Source organism: Aedes aegypti, chromosome 3 (assembly GCF_002204515.2).
Source record: "Aedes aegypti strain LVP_AGWG chromosome 3, AaegL5.0 Primary Assembly, whole genome shotgun sequence".
In the NCBI taxonomy this organism is placed as follows: domain Eukaryota; kingdom Metazoa; phylum Arthropoda; class Insecta; order Diptera; family Culicidae; genus Aedes; species Aedes aegypti.
In genome coordinates, this window is record NC_035109.1 from 295,569,828 (window position 1) to 295,586,568 (window position 16,741).

Below are 16,741 nucleotides of genomic sequence, written 5' to 3' on the forward strand. Positions count from 1 at the left end.
AGGAATACATTGATTTAGAAAACGTATTTTTTTCAGAGTAATGAACGTACTTGTGTAGGTAGTAGGGTGGCCCATTATGCTCAAACTACGAAAATCTTAAGATACACCCCCCAATTTGTTTTATTTGAACCCATAGAAGCTACTGGAAGTTTGAGCGTAATCCGTCGGTCAACTATAACGAGCTAGAAGTTTGTGGGGAGAAAAGCGACCTCCAGCAAAAATTATCCCACCTTCATTTTTGTGCCATGGGATGTGCTGTAGTCGTAAAAATTATTTCGTAAGTGTTTCGAAGATTCTCCTATCAATAGAGAAGAGATTGCATTCAGTTTTACCCCGGAAACATATTTACCTATTTCACGAGAAATTTCAGAGTAACAGACCAGAAATTCTTGAAATATTGCTTGTAAAATAAAAGGACTTTTTTCCATGTTATCAACCAAAATTTTTCCATAAACTAGTTTTAAAAATTCTGGGAATTTTCTTAGTATTTGTCTATTGATTTCTCTTACTTTGTACAACACCCTTGGTTTTGCGAATATCTCAGGAGTCTGACCACTTAGAAAGATGACGTCTTCGGCAAAATTGTTCAGTAGCTTAAGGGCTATTATTATTATAGCCAAGAAATCCGGGATTTTGCCACTAGGCGGCGCTAGTGAGCATGAAACTTTTGTTTCTCAGATCTCATGATCCTGACCACTTAGAAAGATGACGTCTTCGGCAATGTTGTTCGGTAACTCAAGGACTATCATTGTTTGAGCTAGTTGATTCAAAATATTGCCACTAGGGGTTCATTCAAATATTACGTAACGCAAAATTTGCCAATTTTAGACCCCCTCCCTCCCCCACGTAACAGCTTTTGTATGCGAAATTTTAAATTTTTGTATGGACCGTAACACTATATAAGACCCCCTCCCTCCCCATACTGCGATACGTAATATTTGAATGATCCCTAGGCGGCGCTAGTGAGCATAAAACATTTATTTCGCAAATATCTCAGTAGCCTGATCATTTAGAAAGATGGTGTCTTCGGCAGAGTTGTTCAGTGGCTCAAATTATTTCTTTGTTCAAGATTTTGCAAAATAATGATAGTCCCTGAGCTTCTGAACATCTTTGCCGAAGGTGCCTGTCTAAAAAATCGATATCCTGCAAGTAACCGCAAAACAAAAAAAAATCATGCTCACTAGCGCCGTCTGGTGGCAAAATACCCTATTTCTTGGCTCAAATAATGATAGCCCTTGAGCTACTGAACTACTTTGCTGAAGACACTATCTTTCTAAGTGGTCAGGCTCCTGAGATATCTGCAATCAAAAGTTTCATGCTCACTAGCGCCGCCTAGTGGCAAAATTTTGAATCAAATAGCTCGAAAAATAATAGTCCTCAACTTACTTAACAACTTTGCCGAAGACGACATCCTTCTAAATAGTCAGGATCCTGAAATAACTGCAAAGTAAAAGTAAAACTTCCATGCCCACTAGTGCCACCTAGCGGTCAAATTCCGAATTAAATGAGGTACCATCAGATAGCGCTTCATCTCCAGAATAACTTTAATAAAAACCCCAAGTTTCTATATTATCTGGATTTCAAGATATAGGGGGAGATCCCTCAGTACCGGACACTTAAGCCACTAAATTCATAATTCAAAAAATATTGATTTAATGGGCTCGTGTTACCCATTTATGATAAATATTATCATTTTTATAGTGTATAAAAATAAATTTGAAAATATAAATATGAATTTTGATATTGCATTTTGATGATGAGTTTTAGTACCAAATTGATCGATCTCGAAAGGTGGCACCCAATACCGGACAAGATCTGGAAATGCCTCGAATCCCGTAAATTTGAACATCATCGAATGTGTACACTACAGGAATAGTTTATAATTACCAATTCAATGCATTTGATACATTTACAAGAATAATTTGAGTTTTTCTTAGTTTGCAAGATGCCTATCAAAAACCTCTTTCATATATGATGAAAAATAGCACATTTTACGATGTTGTTCTGAATGTTCATTATTCTTAATTTAATTGCATATTTGATACCATGATCGACGGAACCCATGAAAAATGAAAGTATTCTGAGACACTGATGCAATAATTACAAAGATATCATATAACAAATCAAGCTGTCCGAAACTGAGGGACAGGAGGTGCTTAACCAAAATTGTAATTTGTTCATATTTAGTTCAATTAAGGTACAAAATACATTCATACTATCAAAATAGGATTATGTTTGATCATGCTTGCGGGATCCAAAGTAATTTTTCATATTCAAAATATTTACTAAATAGGCTCAAAATTAAGTGGATACGTCAATTTTTTAAAGAATTTCAAACTTTTCTACTTTTATAAAAAGGCATGCATATTTTAAGGATGTGTTATTCTACGCAATCATTAGTCTACATAATAGCTTTCTTTTCTACTAATACACCATCTTGATTGGACCATGATTTCTCAATGTTTCGGATTTGTCCGGTATTGGGTGCTGTCCGGCACTGGGGGATCTCCCCCTAACGATTTCAAACTGTGGTTTTCTCGAACCGTACATAGTGCGTTCATTATTATGGGACTTCCATGTACATTTGTTGATTTTACCGTGTTATAAAGGGCCATACTGTAAATAAAAACTGTAAGTATTGTTCTTAAGAAGATTCTTGAGGAATACATTTTGGTTTGGTGTCGATAGATAGCTTCGTTACAAAATGGGACTTCCATTTCGTATTTATGGGACTTCCATGTACATTTGTTGATTTTACCGTGTTATAAAGGGCCATACTGTAAATAAAAACTGTAAGTATTGTTCTTAAGAAGATTCTTGAGGAATACATTTTGGTTTGGTGTCGATAGATAGCTTCGTTACAAAATGATAGCATATAAATCACAACTGTTGTACAAAGTACAACAGCGCGACAGCCCCCTAAATGTATTCTGTGAGTATTCTTAGAGGAGCTTCGGCATCCAAAATATTAGAGAAATCTCTAGAAAATCACAGGATTAATTCTTAAAAAAATATCAAAGCAAATTTTTTTGGTTAAACTGAATAATAATTTCATTAGAAAATCAAAATAGAAAGCCTGGGACAATATTTTTCTGATTGAAGTGAAAAGTTCCTAGTTTGTCGGCTTTTTCAATAAACGTGCTCCACGAATATCTATTAAAATTTCTAAGTCTTCAATTAGCTTATAAGTTCTTCAAATGATTTGATTAATTCAATTAATCATTTGAGTTTTCTAATTATGTGTTTCATGTGCCGTTTAGAATTTGAAATGTGTCCGGAATATGAAGCAAAAGTGAGGAACCGTCCGGAATAAAAATCGAAATACGAACGCACTTTTCTCTTCGCCGGGAATGAGGTGACATTGGGTCAAAGTAACTGGAATTGATAATGATACCTTGAAATGGGCGTTATTTTCACGCTTGGAGTTGGAATATAACCATTAAAATTGTCCATCAATATTACAAGTATTTGTCGATTTATTCCAGGCAATCAGAGGGTCGACTTAATTTTGAAAATAAAATTCCCTTACTTCCCTTAGTCATTCCACGTATTTTTTCCAGATTTATCTCCAATAATTCTCCAGGAACTTTTCTAAGATTTTTTTAACATCACAAGGAATTATTTCATCTACTGTTTTATGAACTTTCACATTATTCCTCTATTAAATAATTCAAAGATTTCATAGGGAATTCCTCTAATCTAAGAAACCACCTCCAGAGCTTTATCTAAAGATGGTCAAGAATTTCTTTCAGCCATTCCGCCTTGAATGTCTCCAAGTATAACATTTTGAGTTTTTGAAAATATGTCGGGAACACTGCCAAACGTTCATTTTTCAGAAATCACAAAGACTTTTTTTCATAATATCTCGATTACTTTTTCAAATGGACGTAAGTAACTTTCATACGGTTTGGAGAAAATTAATTAAGAAGAATCACAACCCGATCAACCACTGTTATAATTTCTGTATGAATCTTAATCCAGCGATAGCGATCGTCAACGATTCAGAACGAATCGATCTCGATCGCTATCGAAAATCACTGACTGGTTGACCGGAAACCTGTATTCCAAAACTGTATTGAAACGTATCAATGAGACACGACCAGTCTAGGGCTAAAAATTGCATTAATAAAGTAAGTAAAAGTCTTCTGATGCTTCTCTTGAACTTTTCGTACCTCCAACAATGCTCTAAGAAACTCCTTTGAGGTCTTCTATGAATATCTCCAAAAATACTCACAAAGTTTCAATATATTGTCGAGTCGATTGCTTGAAGTCAAATTTATAGAATTTCTGATTCTTTTGGATTTTCTGGAATACAAAAAGAATCTTTCGAGTAATTATTCAGAAAGCCTTTCTTTATAAGAATTATTTCGTGAGAAAATTAGTTGGGCACCTTAAGAAGCCGCTTTAAATTTTTGGAGGATTTCCTGAGTATGAAAAAGAATAAAACAGAATAAAATAACAAAAATATGAAAAAGAAAGAAAGAAAGCTTTACTGCCATGAATCGTAAGTCAGTCCCATCTGTAATGAGTAGGCATTGAGAAAATGAGCTGCGAAGTTTCCAAACGTTTTCCATACGAATATTCAAAAAAATCCAGAAAATTGGAACATGTTCAAATTTTAATAAAACTCCAACAATTTGCTTTTCACTACGATATCTTTCCGAAAAAAAATATAAAAATGACCAAAACACGGTTCATCTTCGTGTTACAGTGTGCGGGAACCTGTAGTAGGACTGATATGCGGTTATTTTCATTATGGGACAATTTGACATACTGTTTTTTCCTTATTTTTCCGAACAAATCTTATTATCTTATTAGTGCAGCTGAAAGAGTACCTACTGGAAGATATGTTGAAAACGGAACTCAACTCAATTTTGACGAAATTGCAGATGGAACTGACTTGCGATTCACGGCAGTCCTCACCTCTTACACCTCAGGTTTTCAGGAGTTCTTGAAAATTGGTTTTGATTTATCTTCACCTACATACCGTTTTGATTCATATTACGGACAGCTTCAAATTCAGGACACTCTACTTTATATGGGAAACATTTCACACGAAATGTTTCAATTTTTGTCGTTCAAAAGTTCTCACTTTCGAGGCTCGTTTTAATAAGCTTTTAATAAGCCACAAAAATGTATGCAAATTTCTTTAGTGGCTCGACGATTTCATTTGATGATTTGACTTTTCTATTAATGATTTGCATGAGCTGTCCGAAATTCGAATCAAAGTGTACGGAATATGAGGCAAAAGTGAGTAAGCGTCCGGAATAAGAATCATGAAAAAGCCACACATTTTGATTTATTTTAAATTATTCAACTTGCGGAAGCGTATTCTTTACCCATCATTTGAAAGTTAAGGGTTTTCGACGCTCGATGACATTGAGGAATCATACAGAAAAAATACTTTGGGTGCTCTATGTTGAGGTATACTTTACTGAGGCTTTAAGTGTCCGTAATATGAATCAAAACGGTACAAGTGACCTCATTTGTTTTTTTTCTATATATCGTTTTACTAGATTTACTTCGACATTGTAAATAACTTCACAAGTTTATTGGCATGGTTGGATGCAGTGAACTCCATTTTTCTCGAGATTTTAGCAAAACGGGCGTAATTAGAAAATGCGTCGATATAGCACTTCTAAATAAAAACTACATATATATAAATCAATCTACGCCAACGTCGACGAATTATTATTATTATCATTATCTTTATTAGGGAGATTTTCAGCCCAGGGAGCACGTCGACGAAGTTGTTCGGGGAGCATTGTAGATGTTTTTTGTTTCAGAAAAAATAAATTTTGGGGCTAAGTATAGGTAGTAAATTACTCAAGTATTAATGATTAGCTGGTATTTTACACCCATTTTGTGCAGAAATCGTTTTCAATGTAAACATAATGATTGTTGTATTGCTGAGTTGGCCTAATTGATAACATTGCAGACAATCATCTCGTTTGATGTTGTAGTATATCTATTTATCTATATAAATAAAAATGGAGTGGTGTTTGTATGTCACGAATTGACTTACAAACGGGCTTGCAGATTTTGAAAATTCTTTCACTAAAGTGTACGTGAAGTGTTCCGACGTGTTTGTGTGCACAAAAAGTAGTAAATATTCAACGGGAAAGTCGAAAAAACGGGACATAACGAAACTGTTTGTATGGAAATCTGACAGAGCAAAAAACAACAGCCTACTACAAGGCAATACAACGTTTGCCGGGCCCACTAGTTATTGATATTTTTTCAAGAGACTTTACTGTGATACTGCCCAAACTTATTGGATGAATTTTTAAAAAATCCGCTGGAGTGATTTATTTCCTAAGACTTCTGATTAAGCTACTTAAGGTAAACAACGTTCTTGAAACATCCCAAGTAACCACAAGCATTATAACATTGCACGTATTCTACTGCATATCAACACCATTGATGCAACATTGCTTTTATTCAACAAATTTCAAGAGCTGTCAAGCAATAAAGCATTAACCCTACATTACTAATGTATCAATGCACTAACAACACTTTATAAATTGTACTGCTGTATTAATATTACTTTATAAAATTATTTAAACTAACAGCTCAATATAAGTGTCAGTTTATATTAAAGTGTACTGCCTCTCTGTAGTAGTCATGTCGTCACTTGAGTGAGAACGACACGTTGATAGCCTTCCCACATCTTTACTCTTCCACAATACAGTTGTTGTGGAAGCGATGTAGGTACGATAGGCAAACAGTTTCAACACTAAATAAATCGCACTCGCTCGCGCCGCGTGTGTAGGAACATGAGATGGATGGATATTGGTTATGAAAGGGGTCCGCGTGGTCTGTAGGGATTTGAATTCTAAACTTGTAACCAACTCAGTTATTGGGTCACCAAGTGGCTCGGTAGCTTAGCTGGTAAAGCGCTCGTCTAGCATACAAGAGTCCTGGGTTCAAATCCCAGCCGAGCACGTGAATTTTTTTCATAATTTCACCCATAATTTGTCCATCTTTACCACGCGTAATGAGTTAATTAATTTAATAACCATGCGGATTGGATTACCGAACAGCTCAATATAAGTGTCAGATTACTTTATAAGTTGCTTCATTGCTTTATCGTCCTTTTTGCATTAATATAACTGTAAAAGTGCCCTTTTCCACTTTTAAACTACTTTAATGGTAGGCTTACGGCAATGCAGCTGCATTATATATGCAATTATGTAATGCTCCATGGTTACTTGGGATGCCTCAAAGCGATCTATTCGGGATTCGCTTCTCAGAGTAGTGCTTGAAGGCGTCCTATCAAATTCCTGACCCGCTGATTTTTTTTATGAAAATCTAATGTTTCTAGAATACTTGAAGTTATCCACTTATCCGGAAAATACTTAAAATGATCCCAGAACTGTCAGGATTTTTTCGAATCCTACGAAGAGTTCCTGATATTTCTGCTAGCATCCTTAGTAGAAACTTTTTTTCTGATTTTTTCTGCTAAAAGCCGAATTTCAGTTACCAATGCTAGATCTTTTTTTAACGAAAAGATGTGCGGTCTGCTGCGGTCTCTTATCTATTGATAGGAGAATCTTCAAAAGAATTCTAATGAAAAAGTCATCGACTACAGCATACCCTGTGTTCAAAAACTATGTCCCCATATATTTGATCCGTTTTCTCCTTACAAGCTTCAAACTCGTTTAGCCCCCTTCTTAGAGTTGACAAATTCCGTTCAAACTTTCACAGTAGCTTCTGGGGTGAATAAATTTAGGAGGTATAATCTAAGATTTTCACAGTTTGATTCTTTTCATATGACAATGGGCCTCCTTATTGTGTAAGTATCAAATCGTGTATCGCGTGTAGGTAAGCTATTTAGAGCAGTTGCTAAAAAATCTACCGAAAATGATAAGAACATATCTAGCTGACACTGGTCAAACAACGTTCTCGAGGTTGTGGTCAAACTCACGAGGGAAGACTTAAACACCCCTGATAATGGTGGATAAAGCCTCGAGTCTCTCGCTACCCCATCCGAAGCAGAAGATAAACTCACGAGTTTCCGAAAGGCTGCTGGATCAGCACCGCCTACGCTCGTCAGGTCACGTATATTTGGAGACGAATCTGATAGCAAAAACTCTTCTCCTAGATTCCACTAAACATAAAGAGATGATACACACGCGAATCATCGTATGAATATTGGCATACTTTTACGACATTGGACGTTGACTGATATCGCCCGACACTCTCAGCGATAAGAACCGAGCTGCGGCACCGGATTTATCATCGCCCTCCGCATTGCCCAAATGAGCATTCATGGCGTGACAGCGTTGATTTGAATCATTCATTCATGATACGTACAATGTCACGTAAACTGATTAGAACGATCATTTGGATTACGCGCAGAGCGTATTTGATAGTGCTTATAAGATCGAATCACGGTTGGACCCAATTAGGGTCCAAAAATGGAATTTCTAAACTGAGAAAAGATAGTTGAAAGACAGACAAAGCCAACAAGGGTTAGAACAGGAAATAGAAGAAAAAACTTTGGCAAATAAAGAGAATAAACTGGGTTAGTTACAAAACGGAATCAACTGAAGAGTTTCGGATCCAATCAACCGAATGCGCGTAAATTGGTGAGAGATGGTGAAGCATTGGCAAGCGGGTGCGAGAACCTACCTCGTCCTCTCGTTTTCTGATGTCGGACTGCACCTCCTCCAGCTCTTCGGCCGCTTCGGTGGCCGACATGTAGTAGCCATCGCGGAGCATTTTCAGCCCGAATAGCGCAAACAACGCCGTCGAGATGTAGTAGGTGTACACCCGGGGAATGATGGTGGCGGCCATGCCGAAGACGGCCGAAAGGACCGTCATCAGGGCCAGGGCGGCAATCGCACCGGTGAACACCGTCAGCCGGGGATGCCGCATGGCCATGATGGCCGCGATGAAGAACGTCTTATCGCCCAGTTCCGACACGATGATGACCGAGAACGACGCGATGAAGGCGTGGACGAAGCCCACTTCGGAGTTGAAGAATCCACCGGACTTGTCCGCGGGCATGTCGCTGCTGCCGATGTCGGCATTCTGCAAGAGAGGAAAATGAAAAAAAGGATTAGGAAATTGGAATTTGTTATGGATAAATAGCTGAAACTTGGGGCACCTGATCCCATTTACTAAATGCGGATGTAGCTCTTTCTTCTTCTTCTTGGCATTACGTCCTCAGTGGGACAGAGCCTGCTTCTCAGCTTGGTGTTCAATGAGCACTTCCACAGTTATTAACTGAGAGCATTTTTATTTTTCCAAGGTTGCCATTTTCACATTGGTATATCGTGTGGCAAGTACGATGATACCCTATGCCGGATTTTTCCCGGACGCCTAAAAGTTTAAAACCGTATGATATCAAAGTTCTGCGATTTCAAATTTGTTGAACTTTTACAATTGAAAGTTTTGATGTTATTTGATTTTCAAAATATTGGTTTCAAAAATATAGGGATTTTGAAGCAATATCATCAAACACAAAAATTGTTTTTTCGCCGATCAGTTTGATAACATCGCTCTATGCAGTTTTATAACCTCAGAACACCATTTCATTTTTTGCTATAATTTGTCAAATATTGGAAAGCATTAGCTATACCATTGCATTTCCATAAATATTTTTAATTATTAGGATCCAATCACTAATCACTAATCAAAATTAAAACACTAAACAAGTTTTTCGCAAAGAAGTTTAGACAGACAGGTATGAAGCAGCTATTGAAAAATCTAAAAAAAAAAACAAAACTAAAGATGTTTTAAGTAAACTTTCATGAATTGCACTTGAAGTTTGCTAAAGTTATCCTCAGGCCAGGTTTTGTTTTTTTTAGATATATCAACTCAAATTAAAAAAAAAAACACTTTACTTGAGAAGGAGAATAGTAAAAAAAAACTTTACTATGAGAAGGAGACGCCTTTACGACGGTTGAAAAATCGGTAGGAGAAGGCAAGAAAAATGGCAGGTAACGCAAAATAGAAATCCTTTATAAGAGAGATTCGCGGAAGCTGACATTTCTGTCAAAGTGTGAGCCAATCGAGCAGCAAGAGCTGTCAAAGTGTGAGCCAAACGAACATGCGTTATGTTTGTTTTGAACTTTTCTTGAGGAGTAATGTAATCCGCTTGAAATTATTTCAGTAAAAGTAATTTTGTATAAAGCAAAAAAATGAAATAAGGTACCGCGGGGCAAGTGGGTAAATGGGGTAAGTGAAAATAATTGGTATATTTTACTAAATATGTGAATTAACGTTTTAGACTCATGCGTAAACCCTTGAGGCCATTGATAACATTACGATAGGTAAGAGATTTCTGAGATTTTTCAGCCATTATTGCACAATAGAGCGAAAGATTGTTAACCTGTCAACTATCACTTCGTAACAAGTTGGCGGCGTGCAATCTTATTTTAATATTTTCAGCGGAAAAAAGTTGCGGAAAATAATTTTCTGTACCACTTTTAAACTACATAGACCTAAAAATAACTAAATTGAAACACAGTCAATTTTCTTATCAGGTGGGGCAAGTGAAAAGTTTCTCATTAGAGATTGAATTTGTGTTTTCTCTTTAGGTAGCTATAAATATACAAGGTTCGCAGTTATCATAGAACAACAGAACGTGCTGATAATTCAAGAAACACTATACTCAAAGCGTTAAAAGCTATTATCATAGCCAAATCATAGAACTTCTCTAAAAAAAGGTTGCCAAATATAACGATATGATTATGTTTACTTCGGACAGCCGATTAAAAGGAAGACGTTGATTGAAATGTTCCAATATAAGAGAACGTACGGAAATCTAGTGGAATGTCTATGTAAAGCTAGTTCAAAACATAAAAATGGGGTATAGGTCTATCCACATAAGAAAGTTTCCAAATACTTCATTGAAGGATTCCGTTTGATTTCTCCCGAAGAGTTATCCGATGTCATATCCGACTATCTCAAAAACAAATAACGAGCGGTGGAAATTCTACAGAGCAGAAATGCAATTGCTGTCCCATGATGTAAGCACTAACATTGGAAATGTTGCAGTTATAATGTTGTCAAATCATTTCAACAAACATAACTGAACAGAAGAAAATTCAAGTAACAAGAGTACATGTTTACATGTTACTTATGTTATTGTTCATTGGAACGCCTTAACAAATATCAAAGGTAATATAAATCGTGAATATAACTGTTAGTTTTAGAATGTATTGTTCAAAACGATAAACTTTTCGATTTTGATTATTTTGGCTGTTTATTAGTTTTGATATGTAGCTCAAAGATCTAAAACGAAACAAAATACACTTTATAGCAATGAGGAAGTCATGTCCGTGTTACAATATTATTCTCGACGCCGAGCAAAATCAGCACTGCTGGTCTGTTGCCAAATCATTCCATTTTACTTCCGCCTATCTCTCTATAAAGGATCACTAACGCAAAACTGTTATTCATAATGGGAAAGAGACAAGTGAAAAGCAGACCTCAGAAAAAGGCCATATTATTAAAAGAATCAAATTCAGAATACTGAACTGAAAAGACAGACATATGGAATAAGATACATCAGTGGCTGAGTAATTCAGCTGGGAAGGCAAGTGTAACTCGCATAAAAAATGTGCCTAAACGCTCGCTTTTGAAGGGAGCAGTTCTAATGCCAGTTTTCAGCTGTCGTGTCATTTGAAGATAACAGTTGAAGGTACGGATACGATCCATTGGGTCTAGCGAAACCAAATGCTCGCTTCAACAGGAAGTGCTCTTAGTGAATCCAACCAATCGGGTCCAAAAAACTGTGTCTATAGGAGGAAATAATCAAATCAAATTTGAGGCCAGTTTCCGAAAGAAACGTTCAACGGCGCCAGACCACCAGACCAGACTAGAATTTTGAACTTAGCTGTGAAATAAAAGTTGTCTAGTTAGAGCAAAATAGCGATCCTATATGAATTGACGCTTATATTGAGCTGTTCGGTAATCCAATCCGCATGGTTATTAAATTAATTAACTCATTACGCGTGGTAAAGATGGACAAATTATGGGTGAAATTATGAAAAAAAAATCCACGTGCTCGGCTGGGATCCTATATGGTCGCTATTCAGACAGACTGGACCAAGTGTTTTTCAATGGTTTCAGAAAAACGTACCCCAGACATCAGAATAGCATCAGCAGTGATGGAGTTCTTAATATGTCTCTAACACGCCAAAGTATCATCTATTCCATCTACACGAGAGCAAAAGCACATCTTCTGTCGAAGAAAAGAGGATGTGGTAGTTAAGCATTACGCCGTGCTTTTATTAATCAAGCTGTCAAGTCAAGAAGTACCACAATGGACCGATGCACGAGTTCACAAATTTGACGTTTGAGCGGTTCCGAATTCACTAGTTTCCATGGTCACATAAATAACACGGCACCGCTCAAACGTCAAATAATAAACCCGTGCATCGGTCCATGATCAACATATCATCTACTAAAAACGCCTAAAATTATGCGTTAGACATGGTCCATAGCTGGTTCCTGAAGAAATTATTGATCTGCTGCAACTCTCGCAGAAACGATATTTCGCTAAATCTCGATTACTTTTTCAAATCGACGTAAGTAACTTCCATACGGTTTTGAGAAAATTAATTCAGAAGAATCACAACCTGTCTTCTAAAACTGTTTTAAAATGAATCACCTTTTTGACATTTTTTCGCCATGTACATGGCTTAAATGTTGCATATAATAAGCTCGCATTAAAAAACTACCCAACTAACATTCACTCATTTAACAAACACCATTATGGCAGTTTTATCCAGCATCATGTTTTATAACATTTTAATAATTTCCATGGCCAACCTTTGTTAAAGCATTGTTCACACAAATTTGGAGAAACTTTAAAGCATGTCGTTGAATACCAACTTTATTTTTCAGCATTAAACACGTTTTACAAGCATTTAGTTCAGCTTTTATACGGCTGGTCTAAAAATAATTAAAGACTAATAAAAACAAAAAAATACTTTTCTAGGCACTTTATAAATGTAGTGTGCACTATTATTATGATAGTATAACAATCTTATTTAAAAATCGCCTGTATACTGGATTCGAACTCGAGACCTTCCAATCGTCAGCGGTATGCCTTGCCATCTGCGCCATCCAAGAATTGATGATTATACCGTCCAGTGCAAAATATAAACTTCTCATAGCTGAATATTGACCATGTTCGAGCTTCTATTCGACAACGTCTAATCAACACATGGTACGCTAATCTACAACTGAACAAGCATATTATTCAGCTGCTGTTTAGTGCTGACCCAAGCTGAGTTCAGTCGGCTATTTTTAGCGCACAGTGAGAAAATTTATGTCGATGTTGGTCAAAATAATGTTTATTTACACAAAGTAAAAACAGTCTGAAATGATTAATCTAATTTCATAATAAGTTTTAGTTTGTTCAAAACTGATATATTAACTTAAATAATTTTATAAATTATAGTTTGATTAATTTTTTATTTGTATTTTTCATAAACCTATTACGTATGCATTGAAGTAAAAGTTCTCTGTATGAATATATTTGAATCATTTAAAGGGTTAGTCCTCAGAACCCACCTGAATAGATAAATATTCGAATATTTTGATGCGAATTTTATTTTCGGAAATGGCCAAGTAAATCATTTTTCTTAGAGCGCAGTGTTTATTCAGTTGTGAAGAAATGTCATTTCAAATGTAGCTGGCTATAGAAATTTATTTAATCAATTCTGTCAAAGAAATATCCATTTTTCTTGTACGGAAAAACATCCCGAGCAGGCGAAAAAAGCTTAGCAATAGAAAATATAATATGGATAGCTAAAAGTGATATTAACTTGATAGATATATGATATAAAATATCTGGAAATGATATCTAAAATAAACTACTAGAACAAAATTGGCATGTCAAATTTAGATTCTGCAAGATTTTACCAATAGCTGTGAGCTATTCATTAGATCTGCGTACATCAAATTTTTCATAGGTTTAGAAGTTCCAGGAACAAAATTTTGATATTGTCTTCAGATATTTTATCTCTTATGTCAATCAAGTCAATATCACGCTTTGTTTGTCAGTACTTTGCTCCTACTCGGAATACTTAGCTTAAATGTTTATTTTTGTTTATCACAATAATTCTGCATTTCTAGAGACTGACCATGTTTATTTTCGGAACAGCTATTTCAAAAGTTTTAAGAAAGCATAATTTATGAGTTTTGAAATGCATTCGGAACTCAACACGAATTTCGGATATTTTGTCCATTTTATGAAATTTAGCTATAGTGTGATCGCTTTTACAAGGCTTATTTATTGCTGAACAATGTGTTTGTTAATCGTCATTTTGGCCTCTATTGGATCAACTGTTCTTATAATATACTGAAGCTGAATTAGGATTTTATAAGATACTTATTCAGCTCTTATTCATGCTTATGTTAAACATGTGGGAATAGCTGAAGTGCGACGCAAGTAAAACGTTAGTTCGTCTTCTGAATATCCTTCTATACATATACATTTGTTTAGTGGAATATTGGCTTTTTAATTGGGGGAAACATGTCTTCTTCAGCTCATTTGTAGAACAATCTTGACTGGTCGAATGAGAATCTTTGGAAACGTTTAATAAGTGGCGATTCAACTTTTGTTCATTCTAATGCATAACGTTGAACATTGATCTAAGTTTGTGTTAAAAAAGCACCTTCTCAGCTCTGTATAGAGCAAATTTATTATTCAGCTGCCATTACCATTATTGAACAATAATTAAACATGCATGCTTGTTTGTGGCTCTGAATTGTTAGTTGGGTAGAGACTTCCTGTTATTTCCCACGAAAATTTTATTACAAAATTATAAGCCAGTGTAAAATTGACTCAAGTAGTATTTTGTTTTGATTCGTGGTTAAGTCTTTTTGTCTCTCCATACAGCGGAGCGGCGAAAGTAGTGGTTAGGTAGCGAAAGTTGAAAATCCTACTTTCGTCGTTTTGTAAATCCGGAAAGTAAACGTTCTAAAAGTGAAACATCGATTTGGTTTAGAGCAAAATGTGTAGAATTTCGTCTGAGAAACACGTAGAATCGATAAAGTACGTTTGTATACTTTTTTGAATTGAGTCTGTTTGAATAAGTTTTCGAGAAATACATTTCAAGCATAATTTTTCAAATCGCCGTACACTTGGAAGGATTCGAGAAAAATTCGATGCAATATATTGTAAAGCATTTTAAATCCTGTTTAAAATGTTTTGCATTTTTCTTTTGCTGTGTCTTCTATAAGTTGAAAAAAGAACACCGTTCCTAACCACTATTAAACAATTCCGATTTGTTTTGAATTAGATTGAAAAACTGGTGAAATTATCGATTAAACCCTTTTGCTTTGTGATGCTTACATACACCATGATGATTCGTCGATATCATACCTTGCTTGATGCGTCGGTTTGACAGTTCATTTATCACATGCGTCACGTCATATACACCAGTATTGTTTTAAAGTTGCACATACACCGGTTTGCAAATTCCCATTTTTTTTTTTTTTTTTTTTTTTTTTTTTTTTTTTTTTTTTTTTTTTTTTTTTTTTTTTATTAGTATTATTCCAAACATTACATTCATTTCTTATATCTAGGTGTTCTGTGTTATTTGACAACACTATCATCCTAATTTGGTAAAACAAATTTAAGATTTAATTAACATTTTGTTAACAACATATTACATTTCATTTGCCGTAGCAGTTCAGTTTTTTTACAGATGAGTTGATTTCACCTGCTTATAAGAGAAAAAAAAAACGTTTTTAATATACTTAACCTAACTTAACCTAAACATATAACGCATTAATTGTGGCAATAGAAGATTGTAACGATTTTTGCCTGAAATTATTAATGATTGTATTTGACATTTGTTCCAATGTTTCAACATTAGATATTCTATGTAACTCATTGGTACTATACCAGGGAGGAAGCCTCAGAATCATTTTCAAAATTTTGTTTTGAATTCTCTGCAGAGCTTTCTTCCTGGTATTACAACAGCTAGTCCATATTGGTACAGCATACAACATGGCTGGCCTGAAAATTTGTTTGAATATCAACAGCTTGTTCTTAAGACAAAGTTTTGATTTTCTATTAATAAGGGGATAGAGACATTTTACATATTTATTACATTTGGCTTGAATGCCCTCAATGTGATTTTTGAAAGTTAAATTCTTATCTAGCATGAGCCCTAGATACTTAACTTCATCTGACCAATTTATTGGAACCCCTCTCATCGTGACAACATGTCTACTTGAAGGTTTCAAATAAAGAGCTTTTGGTTTATGTGGGAATATTATTAGTTGAGTTTTGGAAGCATTAGGAGAAATTTTCCATTTTTGCAAGTATGAAGAAAAAATATCCAAACTTTTTTGCAATCGACTACAGATGACACGCAGGCTTCGTCCTTTGGCGGAGAGGCCTGTGTCATCCGCAAACAAAGATTTTTGACATCCCTGAGGTAGCTCAGGTAAGTCAGATGTGAAAATATTGTATAATATTGGTCCCATAATGCTGCCTTGAGGAACACCAGCTCTTACAGGAAGTCTTTCAGATCTGGAGTTCTGATAATTAACCTGAAGTGTACGATTTGACAGATAACTTTGAATTATTCTAACAATGTATGTTGGAAAATTAAAGTTTTTTAATTTTACAATCAAACCTTCATGCCAAACACTGTCGAATGCTTTTTCTATGTCTAGAAGAGCAAGACCAGTAGAATAGCCTTCAGATTTGTTGGAACGGATCAAATTTGTTACACGTAAAAGTTGATGAGTGGTCGAATGTCCA

The 16,741-nt window shown here is 35.4% G+C and overlaps 1 protein-coding gene across 1 annotated transcript in view; it reads right to left on the reverse strand.

Annotated features, from left to right (window-relative positions):
• The window catches only part of LOC5566185 (transmembrane protein 165), a 39,254-nt gene that overhangs the window by 8,509 nt on the left and 14,004 nt on the right, over nt 1-16,741 (reverse strand). Inside the window, exon 2 of the mRNA XM_021855030.1 lies at nt 8,635-9,036. Within this exon, the coding sequence (XP_021710722.1) occupies nt 8,635-9,036 (402 nt within the window). The remainder of the gene's footprint in view (nt 1-8,634; nt 9,037-16,741) is intronic.